We start from the raw sequence: 22667 nt of genomic DNA on the forward strand, positions 1-22667 counted from the left end.
CAGACCTATTTTATACTTTTATTTGGAAACGGGGTCTCCTAAGCCAGCACGTGCGGCTGGCTTCGAACCTGCGTGATCCTCCTGTCTCCGCCTCCCAAGTGCGGGGATGACAAGCGTGCGCCACCATGCCCGGCTCATTTTGTCTATCTTTTATTAATTCTTTACTTTTTCTGCCAAGTCAAAACCTTAATCCTTTTTCTTTTTGGCTCCTAATTAGCTTTTGTTGTGATGAACATGTGTATTAAGATATCTTTTGGACTCATGGGGGCAGAACAGAAAATTACTTTGACATTAAAAATTTCCAAGCTGGGCACAGTGGCATTGCCCGTAACCCCAGTACTTGGGAGGCTGGATGGAAGACCGCAGGTTCCAGGGCAGCCTCAGCACCTTAGTGAGGCCTTCAGCACCTTAGTGAAGCCCTGCTTTAAATAAAGAACAAAACAGGGTCAGAGATGTAGCTCAGAGGTAGAACACCACTGAGTTCAATCCCTAGTACAAAAAAAAATCCCTAAGAATATTTTTCTGTTGTCTGGAGCATGACATTTTGAAATTAAGAAAGATACTTCTTCAGAATGACCTATTACATTTTCCAGCCTAAGACATAATAGAATTACACTAATAGTAACTGAAAACTGTGGAACAAGAATAGCCAGGGGACACACGGTGGCTACTCAGTACACTATTTTGCTTTAGAAATCAACAGTAGTTAAGCAGCAATCCCCCTCCTGTTACCTCGGCCACGAGTGTGGCCCCGTTATGCTCTTATTTGGCTATTTATGTCCTTGGCTTCGATTTTATCACTACACACATGCCCTCTACTGTGAAAATCTTTGTTCTCATTACCTTTTCAAATCGATTTTATTAAAGGTAGCATATAAGCAGACTCAACATGCACAAATAAATATATATATCACTTGAAAAAAACCAAACCCAGAGACACCACTATGACGGAACTCCGTGCTCAACTGTTTATCAAGGTAACAGCGCAAGAAGCCACATCACCAGCTTATTCTGGGCTACACTCTGTAGGGAGATACGGCGCCAATAATATGTAGGCCTTGGGAAGCTAAGACAGGGCCGAGGCTAGCCTCATCATCTTAGCAGAGGCCCTGTTTCAAAACAAAAAACAGGGCTGGGATATAGCTCAGATATAGAATACTCCTGAGTTCAATTCAAAAGAAAGAAAGGAAGGAAGGAAGAAAGGGAGAAAGCAAGCAAGCAAAACAGAATATATAAACTTAGTGTTCTCACTGCTTTTAAATTTGTAAGCCAAACGTATTTAGTTTTAGTTCCTAAGGATGTACAAAAGGTATCAGAATGGAAATACTTTCCATTCCAACTTACTATAGTTTTGTTGTTATCTTTCTCCTATCGAATTAGGGCTTAAAGGTGAGGATCCTTTGGTAACAGCAGAGAGAGTATTCTAAAATCAAATGGAACTGCTTTATTTTCTCAGAGCTGTTTCATTTTGATGGCCTGTCCTTCCATCAAAACCAAGGATGGAGAGAAACAGCAGGAGACCTCAGGGCCCAGCTTGCCTGGGCTCTGGAACCGCCCCGCCCGGCAAAGGCCCCAGGCCGCCCCTGTCCTCCCTCCATCTGTGGAGCGGGATGTGACCCCTCTCTGCAGGGCTGTCTGAGCGCAGAATGATGGGCTGGCAGCCCCGTCTTCTGCGCGCCTCTGATCACCTGGGCTTTGCCCATTACCACCCACGCCCCAGGTCGCCTTCTGGAGAGGGCGTTTATCCGGCACATGGAGCCCAGCGGGCGTCTCCAGGGCCGCCCTTCGGTCATCACCCCATTATTCCACTGCATTTTGTCTCACCTCATAAAAACCAGTGGAGATGGGCTGAAACGCCAGCGAAAGCACGCAGCAGCAAGAGTGGCTCTCAAACCCGAGGCGGCGAGAGCACCGCCGAAGAGCCTCATGCATGCGGAAAGAGGCTCCTGCGTGTTTAGACTCAGCAGATGCACACCGGCTCATTTCCATTGGCAAAGGGCAAGGATGTCAGAGAACACGCTGGGAAAATGGCTTTAGTTTCTGAAAGCAGACGACGACTAAAAGAAGTAACGTGCGCATTTGAATTTGTATCTGTACATAAAAGAGCAAAGTTTTTGGACTCTAAAATGGAACCCAAAGGAAATACTCTATTATTGAGAGTATGAGTCTCTTGCCGTCCTTCCTCAAAGACATCTTTTGGGAATGCAAAGAGTAATCTATTTTTTTAATTCCATATAATAATGTAGAATAATACTTGTAGATCAGATTTCCTTTAAAAATTCATTTGCCAGATTCTGACTGCAAAAGCTTTTATGTGCCAGGCTGACTAGGAAACAGTAATTAGGACCATAATTAGAAACTGTCTAATCATTTTATGTTGGCAATTTCTGACTCTGAGATGCTTAAAGAAAATGTTCAATAAAGGGTTATTTATAGAAAAGCCAATATTTTGATCACTAATTCAAAGGAAGAACTGACTGTATAAAGATAAAAATGCCTTTATTTTAGTACATAAAAATCTCATATTAAATTTAGATATCTATTTGCATAAATAATCCCATTTGAATATGAACTTTTAGAACAGCCCGTGTATTAATTTTATAGTTTGAAAAATGACCATTTGGATGTAAATTTATAATGTGAATTTGTGTTGATAGAATTTGATTACTTAAATGGGCTACCTATTTAGTTGACTAGGAGAAATTATGTGATACCAAGTTCCACAAAACAATCTGCATTCTTTCATAACTTTAAAATATTGTAATGTAGGCCTGGGATGTTCCCTAACTGAACTGCTCCACAAGCAGGCGGTAGTTTCTCTGGAACTTTTAAAAGAAAAAGTTAACTTCTTAGAAGAAGTTGTTTTACTAATGCAGTGCCTTCTGATTGATTTTCTAGTAAGAGCTCTGAAAAACTGAAGCTGCGGTTTTCTTCCAATGAGAGAAAGGAATTAAAAGTTAAGCCTAAAAATTCCTCTTCACTGAAGGGGGAAAAAATTAAGTGGACGCTTAAAATACCTTAACCCAAAGCCACGCAAAATACTTGATGTGCTTTGGACAAGTGTAACACGTTTCACAGAGGCCCAGCAATCATCTTTGTGGAGCCTTGACTCAAGACTTTTTAGCCGGAGGGGTTAAAAGTGTGGGTGTGGAAGTCGGCTTTTGTCTGAAAAAATTAGCAATGCTATGAGTCAGCTCGCATTAGCTGCAGAAGAGTTTTGCATCTTGTACAAATCCAGACACCATATGCCATGCGAAGGCCTATTACTTTATTCGGTGCCACTGCTGATAGGCAGCCACGTGGGTATCCCCAGTGGAAGGGCTGTCTCCTCCAGGCGGCAGGGACAGGAACCCAGTGAGCTGAACACGTCCGACATTGTATGGAGCAGCAGGAACAGCTGGTAAGCTAGGAGCAGCAACGGCCAGCGCGGAGCGCGATGCTAATGAGCCCGGCGACAATGCTGGCCTTCAGAGGGCCGCTCCTGCGTGTTCCCACACAGCCCGGGAGAGGAGGACAAGCCCGTCCTCATGCCTTCAGTCCCAGGAAACACCGCACTGGTATTTGTAGTTTGACAAACTCTGCTGTAAAGCACAAGTTATAAATCTCCCCAACAGATCCCACACGCTTTAGAAAGTTGCACTGAACTATACACAGGCCGGGGCTCCTCCCTTCCCGCAGGGGAGGGATTGGATGGGCAGCGAGGCACAGCGGGTTAACAGCCCGGCAGAGCAGCTGCTGCCAGGTCCAGACCCCTGCTCCCACTGTGTGGCCTCGGGCAAGGCATTCAACCTCTCTGGGCGTCTGTTCCCTCAACTGGATTTTTCAAATAAAAAATGTAACTTAATAGATTGTATTATATGACACTGTATTGTTCTTGTTTTTTTTTTTTGGTGGTGGTACTGGGGATGGAACCCAGGGGCCTTCTACCTCCGGGCTACACTCCCAGACCTATTTTATATTTTATTTGGAAACGGGGTCTCTTAAGCCAGCACGGCTGGCTTCGAACCTGCGTGATCCTCCTGTCTCCGCCTCCCGAGTGCGGGGATTACAAGCGTGCCCACCACACCCGGCTATGACACGGTATTGAATCTGTGCAGTCTAAATGTGACACAATGCCATACAATACAGTCTATCAGGCTCCATACGTAGCGCTGTGCTGTGAGCACACCTGGCATATCATTATTTAAGAGCTATCGGCTGAGTAAACCGTGTCTCTCCGGGGCCTGGAACAAAGCGCGCAGTGCTTTAACCTCCGGCCCTTTCCCTCCCATAAGGAGGTAGCAGCGCATCACGTGGGCAAGGGGCCTAAGGCGGGGGTCCTGCAGACACTGTGAGACCACACCGAGGGTGAAGGAAGGGGAGGTGGGTCTGGGTCCCTCAGCGCCGGGGCTTCTGGACCCCTCCAGCAGAGGAGCTGGGTCTCCCGGAGGCTCTGTCCTGCGGGAGGCGTTTACTGTTCCTGGAGGCCGAGGCTGCTCCCGAGGCCGCTGCTTCTGGAGACTCGGGCGGAATGCGCCGTCCCGTCCCGTGGCTCCGGGCCTGTGCTCTGTCCTAACCAAGGCCTCTCGTCGGAGCACCGGGCCCTCCGCCTGAGCACTCTGAACTAACGCCCGGCCGACAGGACGTGGCCATGAGGGGCTTTGTAGAAAGAATGATCAGCTAAGAAAACCCTGCAGCTTCGTGGCTCATTTTCAGAACTGGTTTTGGAGTGTGAAGGGCAAGGTCACAATCTGTTGATAACTGTGTTTTCCTGGTGCTGGGGATTGAATTCAAAGGCAGAGCATCTCTGAGCTATACTCCCAGCTCTTTTCATTTCTTATTTCTTATTCTTTTTTTTTCTTTTTTTGCGGTACTGGAAATGGAACCCAGGGGCATTCTAACTCCGAGCTACACCCCATCCCTGTTTTTTATTCCTAATTTTGAAACAGGGTCTCACTGAGTTGCAGGGGGCCTAAGTAGGTGAGGCTGGCCGCGAGCTGCGATCCTCCTGTCTCAGCCTCCTAAAGGCTGAGATTACAAGCGTGCACCACCAGGCCCCGCTCATTTCTTATTATGAAACAGGGTCTTGCTGAGATGCTGAGGCTGGCCTTGAGCCTGCCACCCTCCTGTCTCAGTCTCCCAAGTATTGGGATTAGAGGTGTGGTGCGCACCGCCATGCTTGGCTGCCTGCCGTGCTTTAAGAGGACGCCACGGGCGATCCCCACGCGCATGCCAGGAAGAGGCTCCTGAGTCTCCTGTGGCTATAAGGTCTTCACCTTGAGCCTGTCATGTGGTCACAGCAGCTCAGAGACGGGGCGACAGCCAGTGTCACCGTCTTCTAATGTTCAGTGGGACGGGAGACGCTAGAGCAAGAACGTTCCTCAGTCGAGGGGACTTCCAGATTAAAAAGAACCACTAAGTCTAATGTTTGAAGCTTACTCAGAAGCCGGGCGTGGAGGAAGATGCTTGTCATCCCAGCATCCGGGAGGCTGAGACAGGAGGATCGCGGTTCGCGACCAGCCTCAGCTTCTTAGTGAGGCCCTCTGCAACTCAGTGAGACCCTGTTTCAAAATAAAGAATAAAAAACTAGGGCCGGGGGGGGGGGAGGGTAGCTCAGAGGTAGAATGTCCCTGGGTTTCATCCCCAGTATCGCCAGAAAAAGAGAGAGAGAGAAAGAGAGAGAGAGAAAGAGAGAAAAGAAAAGAAAAAAAAATCCTCTGGGAGTGTAAAAATAATTGCAGTGCAAGGCTCAGCAGTAGGTAGCTGCAGCTGCCTGGGATGCTGCGACAGGAGGAGAAAACAGAGAGCTGGTAATGCATGTGTCTGGAATACACACACACACACACACACACACACACACACACACTCACGCCCCTGCATAAATACATACATGCGTGTGCACACATGCGCCCGGCAGAGTCCGTCTCCCTGAAACTAGTCAGAGGAATGGAGAATCCACGGCAGAGATGATCCAAACTATACTTGCAAATGGAATGCGGCCCCGGGAGAGAGCTGGGAATCCGAGCCACAGGCTGCCGTCCCCACGGCCGCGTAACGCCACCTAAGTGCTCGCCTCCATGACTTGCTGCAGGCCGCGCAGATTAGAGCCATCGATCGCTCGCACGAGGGGCTCCTGTGCAGAGCGAGGTAGCGGCTGACAGCTGCGAGCTGCGGATCGATGGCGCTGGCGGGGGCGGGAGGAGGATCAGCACGCCTTCACACCACCCGCCAGGCCGGCCAGAACGTGCAGGGACGCCGCACAGTCTCACGCCACCATGTCTAGTCATGGGCCTCTCGGAGAAGCCACGGTGCCCCCCCCCCCAATCTCCAGTTTTTAAAAAGCACACGGCGACGGGCAGCCTGTGCTTTTCCAAGGCAGACCCCACCACAGAACCCCGCCTGAGGCCGCGTTTGGAAACTGTCAAGATACTGTGGATACATCCTCAAGGATGTCCTTCAAGTGTCTGATGGTTCGCCGAGGCCAGAGGCAGCTCTTGTTACTGAATGTGGAAACCCCTTCCCCACTGAAAGTGCCCCCCTCTTGAGGCCAAACAGTAAAAAACTGGTCCAGCTGGACATGGTGATGCATGCCTGTAATCTCAGTGCTTGGGAGGCTGAGACAGGAGGATTGCAGGTGTGAGGCCAGCCTCAGCAACTTAGCAAGATCTTGTTTACAAAAAAAAAAAAAAAAAAAGCCATGCTTGGTGGCACACCCTTGTAATCTCAGTACTTGGGAAGCTGAGACAAGAGGATCCTGGGTTTGAGGACAGGCTCGGCAAGTAGTGAGACAGCCATCAATCAATCTAGTGAGACCCTGTTTCAAAATAAATATAAAATAAGGAAATAGGGCTGGGGATCTAGACTGTCCCTGGGTTCAATCTCCAAAAAAAGAAAACAAAAAACCAAAACAAAGCCCGAATAACATTCTCCAGAAAATAGTTTCCGAAGATTGTGTGTGTGTGTGTGTGTGTGTGTGTGTGAAACTTTCATGGGCAGAAAAATACAAATTCATATAAACAATCAAATGGCATTATGAAGAACACATCCATATCTGTGATGCTCGAAGGCCAAATAAACTCAGTAGTTAACGAGAGCAGATGCTGAGACGCCACGGAGATCAGGGTAAGAAGGAATGGCCCCTCAATGCACGTCTGCCGGGCGGAGCCCGCCGGCCGCGCTCTTCTGTGCTTAGTTTCTAGATTCAGAGTCATTATTTCTCTTGGTATCCACGTTAAGTCCTTTCCTCCTACGCACGTCATAAAGCCCTTCTAGGGTGTAATTAAATAAATGGCACTAGGCTCTTTCCTCTAATGAGAAGTTCCTTACGATGTTTTCAAATTCCTCATCTAACGGATGCAGCCTAAGTTCTCATTCTGCTGGACCGTGAGCCCGAGAGGCGAGCCTTCCAGCTTGCCGTCGGCGGAGCGCTGCCGCTGGCTGGGGCGGCCCTACGCCTCTGCGGGCCCCAGCAGTGGCCCCGGCGGCCTCTCCTCCGGCGAGGCTGCCGCTCTGGACGCTCCTCTCTGCCATTTGCATCCAGGCCGGCTCCTTGTGACTCACCTTGACTGGTAGTTCTGGTTGCCAAGGTGAGACTGAAAAACCTCCCGCTTGGCCGGGGTCCAGCTGTGCGGGCCCAGGAGCTGGACACCTGGAGGGCCCTGCGGAGCCCAGGCAGCCCACAGAGCGGCAGGCTGCCCCTCCTCCAGCTGCCTCTCTTTAAGGATCTCGGTGTAATGCCAGTACTAGGGGGGCTGAGACAGGAGGATTGCAGGTTCCAGGACAGTCTCAGCAAGCAGTGAGACTCTAACTCAACAAGATCCTGTTTCAAAATAAAAAAGTAAAAATGAAAAAAAACCCATACAGCTGGCGTGTAGCTCAGAGGTAGCATGCTGTTATCCAATCCCTAGCAATGCACACACACACACACACACACACACACACACACACACACCCCACTTGTTGTGAGGCAGGGTATGGCCATGAACATCTCGTTTATTTTTTGTATTAGAGATTGATTATAGGGCATTCTACCTCTGAATTACACCCTAGGTATTTTTTATTTTTTAATTGAAAAAAGGGTCTCACTAAGTTACCATGTGCCGGCCTCGAATCTGCACTTCTCCCCTCTCAGCCTCCCCACACTGGCATTGCAGGCCTGAGTCACCATACCGGCCTCGTGAGAGTGATCTCCACCTCGTGAACGCTCGCCCTTTGTCCTTTTGTCCCATAAGAAAGCTTTTATAAAAGCTGGACATGAAGTTTCTCTCTCTCTCTCTCTCTCTCTTTTTTTTTTTTTTTTGTGTGTGTGTGGTACTGGGGATGGAACCCAGAGGCATTCTATTTCCGAGCTACAGCCCCAGACCTATTTTTTATTTTTTATTTTGAAACAGGGTCTCACTGAGTTGCAGAGGGCTTCACTAAGTAGCCGAGGCTGGCCGCAAACTGCGATCCTCCTGTCTCAGCCTCCGGAATGTGCACCACCACGCCTGGCTTTCATTTTTCTTTTTCTTGATGGAAAGACGAATGTCTGAATTTGGGGACTTTCCTGTGGAGGCCAGAGGCTGAGTCATCCACTCCTCCAACAAGTGTGCACTGCCAAATATTTACTGTGTGGCAGGTGCTGGGTCTGCGCAGGGCTTGGTGTTCACCTGGACACATGTGCGCGGCCAGGTCTGGAGCAGTGCGCCCGGCGCCCTCCTCCTAGTCATGGCGTCTCTCCCTCACCCCGGAGGCATCCTGCCATGGGGACACAAAGACTACCATCTCCAGCTGCGGAGCAGGTCGCCACGGGTCAAAGAGCAAGGGCACAGGAGGCTAGGGCGGCCTGGGCAGCGGGCACAGAGCAGGCGCAGGCGGGCCGGGAGGCTGGGGAGCGCCTCGGAGCGCTGAGCTCAGGGACGTCTGGGGAGCGGCGGGCCCTTGCGAAGACCCCTTCATGAAACTCTTAAGCCCCATGTGCTGATCCCAGGGCAGTCACTAAAGTACTGACCTGATCGCTGGAAGCAAAGGTTTTGTTATTAGATATAAAAATACTGCAACATGCCGGGCGTGGTGGCACACGCTTGTAATCCCCGCTCTTGGGAGGCAGAGACAGGAGGATCGCACAGGTTCGAAGCTAGCCGCGCGCGCTGGCTTAGGAGACCCTGTTTCCAAATAAAAGTGTAAAAATAGGTCTGGGAGTGTAGCCCGGAAGTAGAAGGGCTTCCAGGAACCCCAGTACCACAAAAAAATAAATAAATAAATAAAAAATACTGCAACCTGTTACTTCCTCTTTCTCACAGCCTTTCCAAAGTCGTCTGAGTACATCTTATAATGTAATGAGTTACCGTTAGTAGAACATGTACATGCTTTTTTGTGTGGTACTGAGGACTCAACCCATGAGTGTTCTACCTCTGAGCTACACCCCGGCCCTATTTTATTTTTTATTTTGAAGCGAGGTCTCTCGGAGTTTCCATGCACTGGCCCTGGGCCTGCAGTCCTCCGGTCTCAGCCTCCCAAGTCCTGAGATGACAGGTGCGGCCGTCGCGCCAGCCTGCGCGCTTCCAGTGAGTCAGCACTCGCACTCTTGGACAGCAAGAGTAGGGGCCTCGGCGCCTGCGGCCGTGTCAGGAGAAGACCCCACAGGCTTCTCAGCCAGGCAGCGGGTTCAGGAGCTGTCCTGCCCGCTACCCCGAGCACGGTGGCAGTGCCACCGGAGCGACCCCTTTCCACGATGGCACACGGTTCCCCCGGAGCCTGCCGCCTGGCAAAATCGACCAATTCCTTGGCAGTCCACAGGCATTTATGTAATCAGTGGCAGTCAGCATATGCATATCCTTTTGCAAAATAAACAAAATGAACAGAGTTGTGATATTCCCAGCAGCCTGCTGAGTCATAGACGGCGCGGACATCAGAGGAACACGGTATGTTGATGTTTAGCACTGTGTCTGGGAGTCGTCTTTCCCTGTGAGCTCCCAGCCCTCTTCTTCCCTGATTCCGCTGCGCACTGGGCACTGCCTGCAGGCCGCTCAGGAGCCCGGGTTGCTTCCTGTGCTGTGCCACAGCGATGACCCCCGCTGGCCGGCAAGCGGGGGGACGCTCACCGCAGCACCCGACAGCTGTGGCTGGCGGAGGAGGCCCACGTGGGGCGGAAGCTGCGGACACAGAGCCGGGACGTGCCGAGTCCTCCCCCAGCCTCCAAGTGACCTTCCTTCCCGTGCTCCTTCGTGGGTCCTGGGTCTGCTCTGAGTGAGCCTCCTCTGCGCCTCGAGGCTGGGACGCGGCAGGGAGCCAGTCGTCCCCTCCACAGAGCCAGGCCCAGCCCTGCCCTCATCCACACTTTCTGCACAGACGATACACATTTGGCAAAGTTATAGGGCACAGTGCTATTTCTCATTTAGATTATTTAAATGATCTCTTCTGATGTATGTCATTATTCACACAGAGAGAGTGTATCCTGCTAGAGGCCTAAATTCTGTTGATCCAAATTAATGAGCAGATAATACTTCTATATTTGAAAGAGGCTCTTCTTTTTTATTTATGTTTTGCAGTACTGGGGATGGAACCCAGGGGCATTCTGCCTCTGAGCTACACCCCCGGCTCTATTTTTTATTCTTTATTTGGAAACAGGGTCTCACTGAGTTGCAGAGGGCCTCACTAAGTGGCCGAGGCTGGCTGTGAACCTCACATCGATGTCCCCCAAATGCTGGGATTACAAGCATGCGAGCGTGCACCACTACACCTGGCTAGAGGCTCTTCTTTAAAAGGGTTGAAAAGCCTATGAAAATGATCCTGAAACTTAGCGGGGGTGGGGCAGCACCCCTTCAGTACTTTCCAGGCTGAAACAGAAGGATCCCAAGTTCAAGGCCAGCGCATAGTAACTTGGTGAGATCTTGTTTTAAAAACAAAAATTAAAAAGGGCTAGGGGATTAGCTCAGTGTTCAATCCTGGGTTCAATGCCCAGTGACACACACACACACACACACACACACACACACACACACACACCTACTCCCTACAGTCAGAACTAATTTAGCATTTCCCCCGATGACCATATCAACATAGGTTTCTGTGGAATATAAATTCAGTGTAACTGGATTCAACTCATTTAACTTTAAATGTTAAAGACAACACTCCTCTTTTCCCCCCTCAGGGCCCAGCTGAGCTCTCAGCAGGAATTCATAAAGCAGCGACAGCTTCCGTCTTCTTTGGGAGAGAGTTACGGCCCTTGGGTTTGAAAGGCAGAAGACAATGGTAAGTAGCAGCCCCCCCACCTCCTCTCCATCTTCTTTAAATTCCACTGATGATGGCGGTTTGGATGGAGACCCCCAAAATCTATTCTGTCCATCTGTCTTATTATTCTTAGAACAACTGTCAAAAGTTGCCCAGGGATCAAGTTGCAAACATACTCATTTGCCTTTGAAAAGTAAGCCCTGGGGGAATTCTGGAACTCCCTTATCAATTCCCAATCCCCTGAGCCCAGCGCCTGCCCTTTGTGGAGGTATGAGCGCCTCGCAGGCCTACATCTGCCTCCAGGCGCGTGCGGTGCATGGGGCTGGACACACAGCCGCTTCATAGGCAAATGCAGCAACCAGGAGGGCCGGAGGCGGCCCTGCTGCTCCCCTCAGGGCCGCTGCGTTTTCAGGAGGCAGCCCCTTCCTGGCTCGGGGCTGGATGAAAGGCCAGACGTGGCGCAGGAGTTTACACACACGAGCGCAGCAGAGAGACGCCCCGTTCAGTGTCTGTTACGTCCCAGGCCAAACTGGAAGATGGAGACGGGCGCATCAGAGTCGAGAGCTGAACAAGGGCACAAACCGCCAGCTCCTGGACGCAGCTGCCTGCTACTGCGATCCTGAAGAATCAGCCACACACACAAAGATGACTCGGAGATGTGGGCGCAGAGCACACTGGCTCCCTTGTCTCCACCAGGGAGGAGAAGCGAGGCAGGCGTTAGCCCTGGTCTGCCCAGCGATCTTCCCCGTACCCTCGGCTCCCCGGCTCTCTTATGGAAAGCTTCCCGGGTGCAGAGCCCCAGGAATGCACCTGCTTTAGAGTTTGGTAAAATTCAGCTGTAGCAAACCAGAAAGGACACCCCTGGGGTTACACTCACCCACATGACCAAGAGTTATTCTGCCGTGATTAAACCATTTCCTTGAGTGCATCTCAAATGACTCCCGTGCAGAAGCCTGCGGGGAGTGGCCGGGGAGGCAGACGCTGCACAGAAGGGATCGCCAGTTGGACTTGCTTTGTCCTTCTTTGGCTTTGCACATTCTCTTAGTATAATAAGACAGGCATTATCCTTTCTGGGTAGCTGAACAGCAGAACGTCTCACTTTCAAAATGCTGCCTGCAGCCCCAGAGCCCACTACATGGCCCACGGATGTGCTGTTCCTGGTGATCTGTGCTGTTCAAAATGGGACTGATAATTAGTAAACAGAGATTTGATTACCGCTGGACTAAGCGGTTCTGATGTCTCGTGGCAGTGTGTTATTTCAGTCTGCGGGCGCTGGAAGAGACGGACTTGAGGCAACTTGTTTCTTCCTGTTTCCAGAACGGGGAGAGGAGTTTAAAATCCTGACTTTTTAAAAAAGAGAACCTAGCAGTTTGTAATGTATGATTCACATTTTTGTTTTGTTTTTTTTCTCCTCATTTTTTAATGTGTTTTCTCACTCTGAAGCTGGGTGAATTAACTATTTGTGATGGAACAAAATAAAAGAGAAAGATAAGTCTTTCTCCAGAAACTGCCAAGGGGGAGCCTTCCCGGTTTTGCTTTGTACCTTGAGATGGCTCAAGGGTTCTGACAGCCTCTGCTATCCCTGGTGACCAGCACAGCATTCTGAGACTATTTAGAAGTTCCCTGAAAACAGAGGACCTGGCGGCCTAAATACCAATGTTTACAATAATAGCCACTAGATAATATTTGAAGGAAAAATGTTAAATTGCTACAACTCTGTTCTCTTTTTGTGCATGTGGTACTGGGGACCAAACCCAGAGGTGCTCTTACCACTGAGAGAAGCCCTCGGCCCTTTCTATATTTTATTTGAAAACAAGGTCTTGCTAAATTGCTGATGGTCTCACCAAGTTGCTGAGGCTTGCCTCGAACCCGTGATCCTCCTCTCTGAGCTACAAGCCTTGGGATTGCAGTGTGCGTCAGCAGGCCTAGCTGCTTGGCGCTTTTTAAGGGTGAGGCTAGACGTACCACTCTTACTTTCACTTGGGCTATAAAAGGTCAGTAATAATCATACTTTCTTCCAAGCTCAGCTCCAAGGTCAGATGGCTCCATGTCCTGCCCTCACCCACCTTTGAAAATCAGTCTCATCTGCCTATGGCTGCAGAGCGGAGAAGAATCAGAAATACTGGCTCCCTTTGAGGCCGAGTCATTCCCAAAGTAGCCATCTAAAGGTTAAAGAAATATTGTCACTTATGAAATGGCCTTTTGCTCTCTGAATACTCAACATTAATAAATGTCCACTGCCTAGAAGTCTGAGCAGCACCGTGGAGAAGGCACGGAGGGTCAGCACACGCCCTCTCGCGTGCTTCTGACACGCCGACTGTTTCCACGTTTCTGACAGCTTCCTAAGAGCAAAATGTACTGGGGACAACAGTGGAATCTGTGTCGTCACCACCAAATGACTACAGTGCAAAGTCCAGATTCTCCTGGGGCCCGGCAGGCTCCCGTCCCTATGGAAACCTCAGATATTGTCCTTCTCGCTGGGCCGGAGGGTGAGTGCTGGAGGCTCTGGTGTTCAACACTATTTCTTCCCCAACCTCCCGCAGCAGACCCCAGCGCTTCCTCCTGCTCCTTTCTAATTGAGATGCAAATTAATCTCTCTGGCTGATTACACTTCCTTTACAGTGACTGACAAATGCATCTGTAACCAGAGTTTGGACTTTCCAACAAGTGACTTCAGCTGTCAGCATTTGCATGCGGCCCCGCGGGGCTCCGGGGTCTCAGAGCTGCGAGGGCTTATCCTGGGCAGCGCAGGCATTTTATTTACGTGTATAAGTTTTACATTCAATTAAAAGTCAAAAGAAAAAAAAAATAATGTAAAAACCCAACAACTCAAAAGACTGTGGCTACCCCCAGAATTTGTTTGTTTGTTTGTTTGTTTAGTGGTGCTGGGGATTGAACCCAGGGGCATTCTATTTCCCAGCTAGGCTCCCAACCCTATTTTATTTTTTATTTGGAAACAAGGGCTTGCTAGGTTGCTTAGGCTGGCTTTGAACCCACAATCCTCCTGTCTCAGCCTCTCAAGTATGAGGATTACAGGCGTGTGCCCCCATGCCCGGCTCCCGGAATTTATGTATCATCGTGGCACACTTCTTCCTGACCCTGGGTAAAGGGTCACTCCTTCCCTGGGAGGCCTTGGCTTGGACGGTGACTTTAGGTTTCTCTTCATTCTTGTCTATAAGTTTTCTGACACTAACAATGTTTAAATTCGAACTTTCTCTCAAAAGCTAACTAAAGACACTGTAGCTCTAAGAAAGTGGGATTGGGTACCGAATGGACTTAGTGTTATTTTCACTTGGTCAAGATCCTCCCGTTAATGTCCTGCACTAACTAACGTTAGGGGGTGATGATGGAAAAATTACTTATTTATTATGTGCAGTGTTGGGGACAGAACCCAGGGCCCTGAGTCTGCTAGGTCAGTGCTCTGCCACTGAGTGACATCCCCAGCCCCAGCTCACTGAGAGCACAAGCGAAAGAAATACGCAGAGGGCCAGTGGCTCCTGCCCCCCATTCCAGTGCTCGGGAGGTGGGACAGGAGGAGCACGGGTTCGAGGTCTGCTTGCGGTAACTTTGTGAAACCCTGCTTCAAAATGAAAAATAAAGCCGGGCGTGGTGGCGCACGCTTGTAATCCCCGTGCTTGGGAGGCGGAGACAGGAGGATCGCGCAGGTTCGAAGCCAGCCGTGCTGGCGTAAGAGACCCTGTTTCAAAAATATAAAATAGGTCTGGGAGTGTAGCCTGGAGGAAGAAGGGCTTCCAGGAACCCCAGTACCACCAAAAAAAAAAAAAAATAAATAAATAAATAAAAATAAAATAAAATAGGGGCTAGCTCAGAGGTAGCATGCCCCTGGGTTCAATATCCAGTTCCCCACCCCCTAAACGCATAAAGTGCCTTTTCAATAAAAAGAAAGTTACACACAAAATCTAATATTTCAGTACATTTTCTATCCATGTATTTTTGTCAATCGAGAACTCCTTATTGAGCACCTACTATGTGTCAAGTGCTGTCCTAAGTGTTCAGGATGTGGCTGTTAACTAAGCCTTCAGAATGGAAGAAGGGGCTTGCACGGTACACACACGCACGTGCACACACACGCATGTGCACACAGAGGCACACCTATTCCATACGCAGAGCTACATGTCGCCGTGGATAATTAGGGCTTTCGCCGGGCGTGGTGGCGCACGCTTGGGAGGCGGAGACAGGAGGATCGCGCAGGTTCGAAGCCAGCCGTGCTAGCGTAAGAGACCCTGTTTCAAAAATATAAAATAGGTCTGGGAGTGTAGCCCAGAGGAAGAAGGGCTTCCAGGAACCCCAGTACCACCAAAAAAAAAAAAAAAAAAAAAAAAAATTAGGGCTTTCAATTTTGAAAAAAAAAATTTTATAAAACATGACTCGTTTTTGTTTTCTAGTTATTGAGACCCAAGTACATGACACTCCATTCTGCCCTCTTCAATCTCATCTTGCTGGCTAAAAGTTCATCTGCTAAGATAAAATATCCCGATTTATCTCCAGAGAGTCAGGTGTCTGACTTTGCCTTGGTTCAAATGAACCTTCTCGTTTTTCTTGCAAATTATAGTCTGAAAAATAAGTTGTAGACCCCTGTGCAAGTTCTGATAATACTGGTGAATGGAGGAGATGGCGGGCAAAACCCAGCACAGAGGCCGTACCAGAGACACGCCCGGCCGCGGGGCTCGTGAATCCACGCAGCTCAGCTCTGCCTGCCAGGAAATCGCACAGCTCTCTTCTATTTATCTGCAAAATGATCATGATGCTTTATCTTATATTCTATTAAAATGAAGACTTATATTGTAGGGCGTGGTGGTTCACACTCGTAATCCCAGTACTTGGGAGGCTGAAATAGGAGGATCTCACGGCCAGCCTCGGCTGCTTAGTGAGGCCCTCTGCAACTTAGTGAGACCCTGTTTCAAAATAATAAAAAATAGGGCTGAGGGTGTAGGTTGGTGGTAGAAGGCTCCTGGGTTCAATCCCTGTCCCAGGGTGTGGGGGAAGATTTATATTCATAAGCTGCCTCTGAGCTCTGAAAATAATATGGTCTTATACAGCAGGAGTATTCGAGATGGCGCCGTCTTTGTGAACACATTATTTTCTGAAGGCTCCTGAGCTATTTAATAATTTAGCCTCAACGATTTATAAAGGGTCCTCCCAACACCCCCAAGTTCTTCCTTTCATCCTACTTGAAGCAAATCACTGCCCACCCTTTGCACCACCTGTGGATTGGGGTGAACGCCTCCTAAGGGGCACTCGGCATGTGTGTGGAACCTTTTCCCTGAAACTAGTCATCTGATGAGGAGAAAGAAGCCCTGCTCGGATGGCGGTTTCATGTGGGATCTTGGGTGGGCTTGGGAACTGTAAACATGACACGTGGCAGGCTTCCCGTTCACGACACCCTGGCACAGGGACGGCCCTCCCTGCCACGCGGCGGAGGGGGACAGGCGGCAGGCGAGTGGCCCTCACCACTCACGAGCGCCAGGGCACAGGACGGAAGGCCCCACGGGGCACACGTGACTGAGCCCGCTGAGGAGGCTACAGAAGAGCCGGGAGGGACAGAGGGGCCCACGAGCCACGGAGGTGGGCACCTTCCAAACACGCCCCCGTCCCCGCGCGTGTTTTCTGATCACGTAAAACAATGGTATTTTCTAGTCTTCGCTGTGTCTTTGCCACAGAGTTCCGGCTGTTTGATCAGTTAGCCAAGAAAGCCCCAAACAAGAGCCCTTTGAGATCGGCTCTCGGCTGGGTTTACGGCTCAGAAATACCCCACAGAAGCAAGTTTGCTCCGGCAGTGCCCACAGTCCTCGGCTTCATCGGAAACGTTGCGTTTTCTTTCCGACTACGGCACAAAACGGATACGATCACATGTCTACAGTTCGAGTTAAATCTTACATGGAAATGAGTCCAAACCGGCGCTATTTTAAGTCAGTTAACAGCATCCTAGCGGAGAGCCGGGCAGGGGTACGAATGACCCCTTCTCCCGTGCGTGCCCCGTTCTTCATCTGCCACCCGCCCGCGTCTGGCTACGAGGGTCAGTGAGGATGAAGAAGAAGCAAGGCGCCCTGCCGGAGGGTTTCCAGCCGGTCTGAACCGAACGGCGCATCCCTGGCTCACAGAGCAGTCATCGACACCCGGGGCATGGGAGGCGCCGAGACGCCAGGAGCAGCTTGGAATGATCTGCTTGGACAACAGGAATCTAAACGTTCAAAATGGCCCGCGCTGGCATGACCTCATGACCTGCCCGGTACCCAGCATCTCAAGGGGCAGGGAAGGGAGGTGCGCGCGGAGGATCATGGTTCAAGGACAGCCTCAGCTACTCAGTGGGGCCCTCCGCAACTCAATGAGACCCTGTTTCAAACAATAAAAAGACTAAAAAATAAGCTGGGCGTGGGGGTGCACGCTTGTAATCCCAGCATTTGGGAGGCCGAGACAGGAGGATCGCGGTTCAAAGACAGCCTCAGCTACTACTTAGTGAGGCCCTTTGCAACTCAAAGAGACCCTGTTTCAAAACAAAGAATAAAAATGATAGAGCTGAGGGTGTAGCTCGGAGGTAGAAGGCCCGTGGGTTCCATCCCCAGACCCGCCAAAAAAAAAAAAAAAAAAAAAAAAGAGAGAAAATTGTTAATTAAAAATAATGTGGTATTAGCCGGGCGTGGTGGTGCACCCTTGTAATCCCCGCGCTTGGGAGGCTGAGGCAGGAGGATCGCACAGGTTCGAAGCCAGCCTCAGCTACTTAGTGAGGCTCACAGCAACCCAGTGAGACCCTGTTTCCAAATAAAATATAAAATAGGTCTGGGAGTATAACCTGGAGGTAGAAAGCCCCTGAGTTCCACCCTCAGTAGCCACCAAAAAAAAAAAAAAATGTGGTATTGGGGGCTGAACCCAGGGCGCTCTACCACTGAGCGTGCCCCAGCCCTTTTTATTTTTATTTTGAAACAGGGTCCTGCTCAGTCACAGCGCACTGGCCTTGAGCCTGCCATCCTCCTGCCTCAGCCTCCTGAGTCCTGGGGCTACAGGTTCGCACCTCTGGACTGACCTAAATTTTGAATATTCCTTTATTTAAAATGACATTAGACTAGCAAACATGTACACACCATGACAAGTTGGGAGACGCACAAGAAGGGAGAAGCTCTTATATTCGAGTACCTTTGAAGGCACTTCTCTCTGATTTTTGAAAAGAAGCCCCACGACCCCTTCTGTGCAGGGACCTCGGCTAGGTGGCTGGCCCTGGATCCAGGGGCATCCAGGGCTCTGCTGGCCTCCTTGGCCCTCGGGCGCTTGCAGGGGTTTGGGGTGGCCCTTCTCGGGGCGGCACCCAGAGGCTGTACTGAGATGAGAACTTCCCAGGAGCAAAGAGGCAGCTCAGGGAGGCTTCCCCGAGCCTCCAGAGCTGGCCTGTGGGCCCAGCCCGAGCACCGCTGGACTCGGAGCACGCACGGAGTCCCACGGAGCGCAAGCGCACCGCCAGAACAGAGCCCTCGTCCTCTGCCTGGGACATCTGCTTGCGGCAGCTCCTCCCCACACACTCCCTGCCCTGACGTCTGTTTGCTTCTGTCTGTCTGTCTGTCTGTCTCATGTCTGTTTGGTAAGTAAAATGGGATTAGACACCCATAATTAGGGTTTGTTAGGTTGTTTGGCGTTTTTTTCAAAATCCAAGTTAAGAGTTGTGTCAACGAAGCAGCAAATCCCAGCTCTGGGCCTGTCATCATCAAAAACACAGGAGGACCTACTGCGCGCTTTGCTGACACAGCCAAGGGCCAGTTAACGGCGGTTCACCTGGGCAGGCACAGATACAGAGCGTTAAAAAGTCAGTATCTTTTAAAGAACAAGGGTACAAAGGGTCCCCTTTCCTTTTCCTATTGACCTCATTTCCCTTATTATATCCTTCATGTCTGGCCTGAATATTGGCGCCTGCAAACAGAGTACGGGGCAGTTACCTGATGGCAAAGATTTCTCCTATGTGACTGTATCTCCATAAGAAACTGTGTATAGTAACTCATTTAATGTTTTATTAGTTCAACTTTTGTTGCTGTGATTCTGGGACTTAAATCCAGAGATGCTCTACCTCTGAGAGGCAGCCCTTCTTCCCAGCCACTTGCTGCTCATTTTGTAACGTGGCCTCACTAAGTTGCTGAGGTTGGCCTCCAACCAGAAATCCTCCTGTCTCTGTCTCCCCAAGTCCTGGGATTAGAGGTGTGCATCATGTGCCTGGCTTGATTTATTGTTTTAAATAATTAAGCACCAATAAATGTTCTCAATGTATGAGAGAAAAGAAAAATAAATTTTTTTTAAATGAGCGGTTTCCTGATTTCTGCAGGCTAGCATACAATGTCAGCATCTATGAACATCTTCATTTCAATTATTATTATTAATTTTTGTGGTACTAGGGGTGTAACCCAGGGGCTTTTCTACCTACAGGCTATACTCCCAGACCTATTTTATACTTTATTTGGAAACAGGGTGTCACTAAGTTGCCGAGAGCCTCACTCAGTAGCTGAGGCTGGCTTCGAACCTGTGTGATCCTCCTGTCCCAGCCTCCCAAGCGTGGGGATTCCAAGCGTGCACCACCGCGCCCGGCTTCATTCCAATTATTAGCAGACAGTTTTCTCATTTCATTCCTTAGTTGTACTCTAGACATCTAGCTGGCTACTTTCTGGGTTACTGTGGGGTACAGCGCTTACTGGCCACACGCAGCCTCGCTGGACTCCACGTCAGTTGCCGTGGTTGCTCACGGAGTGTTTACAGTGATACTAAACACTATTCTATGAGATCTGAAAAACAGTGCTTCTCCTAAACCTGATTGCTTCAATGGTGTGCTGCGAGTTCTGGTTTGAGAGAGCTTCTGATTGGCTAGACCAGATAGCAAAGCACCTGCTTCACGGTGAGAAGGCGGCGAGTGGAGGGACACTGGCCAGAGCCACAGTGGCCTGAGCGCCAACAGGACTTGCTTGTCTGCGAACGGCCTTTGCTGCCCTGGTCCAACGCACTGGACTCCCACTGTCCCACTCAGCCCAGCTGACTCACAGACCGACAAGCCAGCCGCTGACGACGTCTGTCCCATTCCTGCCAAGAAGCACTTCTTAACAGCATGTGAAAAAAAACTCCATGCTGAAGGCGGAACCCACGTGGCCTCGGAGCCTCGCGGGCCAGGGGAGCGGCCGCGGGGGGCCTCCGCTCCAGAGCAGTCCCAGCCGCCTGGACAGGGCGCACAGGCTGTGCCCGAGGGAGGGACCAGCTGCAACCCAGGAGCAATTCCTACTACTAATTTCTATGATAATTCCAAGTTGCCACGTGGCATATGTATTTTTTTTAATCTAAGGCAGAAAGATTATCAGTCAATGAAGTGGGCAGGTTTTAATGAAAGATATTTTTCATGAACTGTGTCTATCCACAGAGGCATTTCTCATCCGCGCCCCGTCCGCTAGCAACACATCCCTCATGACTAGGTTGGGAGGAATACGCGGAGACAGCCCACACACCGAGCGTCCTCAACCTCGTCCATGCCAATCGGGAACGCTGGGACTCGACGTGGCATGAGGAGGTCGGATGTGGACTTTTGCTGCCATTTTGAGGGTACGAGTCACTTCCCCCTCCTTTTCATAGAAAGACTGCGCCTGCATTTAAGATTATAGCATGCCAACGAATGAAAGTAAAAAGGTGAAAATTCTTCTGGTTTCAGAGATGACATCAGGAATTAGGGAGGAAATATTAATGGTCTGGGAAAACCACAAAATATCTCTTGCCATTCTTACTGAGCACGAGTCCAAAGGCGACTTCCCTCAGGACCCCGGTGCCCGCCTCCCTGCAGACGCTGCCCCTCCCGTGGCCTCCAGATTGTGTCTGCAGCTCTCTGGTGGCATGCGCCACGCTCTTTATCAGTCGTCTCGGTTGCTTTGGGGAGGCGTGGCAAGAGAGAAGGGGACGTTTTACGCGGCGCTCCTTTCCATACACAATGAACTCTGACAAGCAGGAAAGATCAAGGAAGACTGAGCTTTGGGGAGAGTATCTCCAGAGCCATGAGCACCTCGCAACAGACACGTATTCTCACTCAAAATGGATGCGAGTAAGTGACAAACATAAACTTCCCGAGTTCGACGCAACAGCAATCACGTTCAGTACCACTTAACGGACGATGCAAGTCTGCTGTATTATATTCAACCTAGACTGGGAAAAATAAAAACTCACCCTCCTCTCTCCAAGTCAGCCTTCAGCACTTACCTGTGGGGAAAGACTGCCGGGGTCTGGCTCCCTGGAGGCTCAGTCAGTGACACAGTTAAGGCCAAAGGATACAAGGTCTGGTAGAGCGGGATGAGGCACTTCACCGCCCTGCTGGCATTGATGCACGTGGCGCAGATGAGGCTGGGCAGCAGCTGCCTGCTCACTATGGCTCCGTCAAACAGAGGCCCGAAGAAGGGGACCTGTGGGCCCAAACAGAAGAATGCGTCATGTTCAGAGGCAGGCGAGGTCACCTGACAAGAGATGACGGCTGTCTAAAACCTGGAATGAAGCGCCGGGCGTGGTGGCGCACGCTTGTAATCCCCAAGTTTGGGAGGCGGAGACAGGAGGATCTCAAGTTTTCAGCCAGCCTCAGCAACTTGAGAGCCCTCCACAACTTAGTGACACCCTGTTTCAAAATAAAGAATAAAAAATAGGGCTGAGGGTATAGCTCAGAGGTAGGATGCCTTTGGGTTCAGTCCCCAGTTCCACAAAAAAACAATAAAATAAATAAATAGTTCCAAAATTGAGCTATAGATTCAACACAATCCCAAATCAAAATTCTTGTGAATATTTTAGAAACTGGCGGGCATTGTGGTGCACGCTTGTAATCCCCACGCTTGGGAGGCGGAGACAGGAGGATCGCACAGGTTCAAAGCCAGCCGCGCTGGCTTAAGAGACCCTGTTTCCAAATAAAAAATATAAAAATAGGGTCTGGACGTGTAGCCCGGAGTAGAAGGGTTTCCAGGAATCCCAGTACTACCAAAAAATAAAAATAAAATAGAAACATAATCAGGTGATTTTAAATTCCTATGAAAATAAAAAGACATGAAAAGACATTTGAGCCCTGACAATAACAAGATGACTTATATTACCTGACTCCATGGCACCTTATCAAACTGATAAGAGACAAATATGTAGATGGAACAGAGTCCAAGAACAGAGCCACAAATACCTGGTGACTGATTTGCAATAAAGACACCATGCCAATTTGATGAGAAAGGGAAAGTCTGTTTCTATAAAGGTACCGGAACAACTGGAGATCATATGGAGAAGCGAACCCTGACCTCTCCTAACACACACACACACACACACACACACACACACACGCACGCACGCACACACACGCACGCGCACACACGCACACACACTGAGAGGGATTATAGTGTGAAATGTTAATGCTCAATCCACAGACCTTCCAGAAGAAAACCGAGACTTCTTCCCGAGCCCAGCTCGGTGACAAATTTGAGAAAAGC

General features: G+C 49.9%; 1 protein-coding gene across 1 annotated transcript in view; it reads right to left on the bottom strand.

The window, feature by feature from the left end:
• RALGAPA2 (Ral GTPase activating protein catalytic subunit alpha 2) overlaps positions 1-22667 on the bottom strand; it is a gene marked incomplete at both ends in the record, with an annotated part of 243084 nt that overhangs the window by 31495 nt on the left and 188922 nt on the right. The window contains one exon of the mRNA XM_080716443.1: positions 21487-21614. Coding sequence (XP_080572569.1) covers positions 21487-21614 — 128 coding nt within the window. The remainder of the gene's footprint in view (positions 1-21486; positions 21615-22667) is intronic.

The sequence above is a fragment of the Muscardinus avellanarius genome (genome assembly GCF_963383645.1).
Source record: "Muscardinus avellanarius genome assembly, chromosome: 19".
In the NCBI taxonomy this organism is placed as follows: Eukaryota; Metazoa; Chordata; class Mammalia; order Rodentia; family Gliridae; genus Muscardinus; species Muscardinus avellanarius.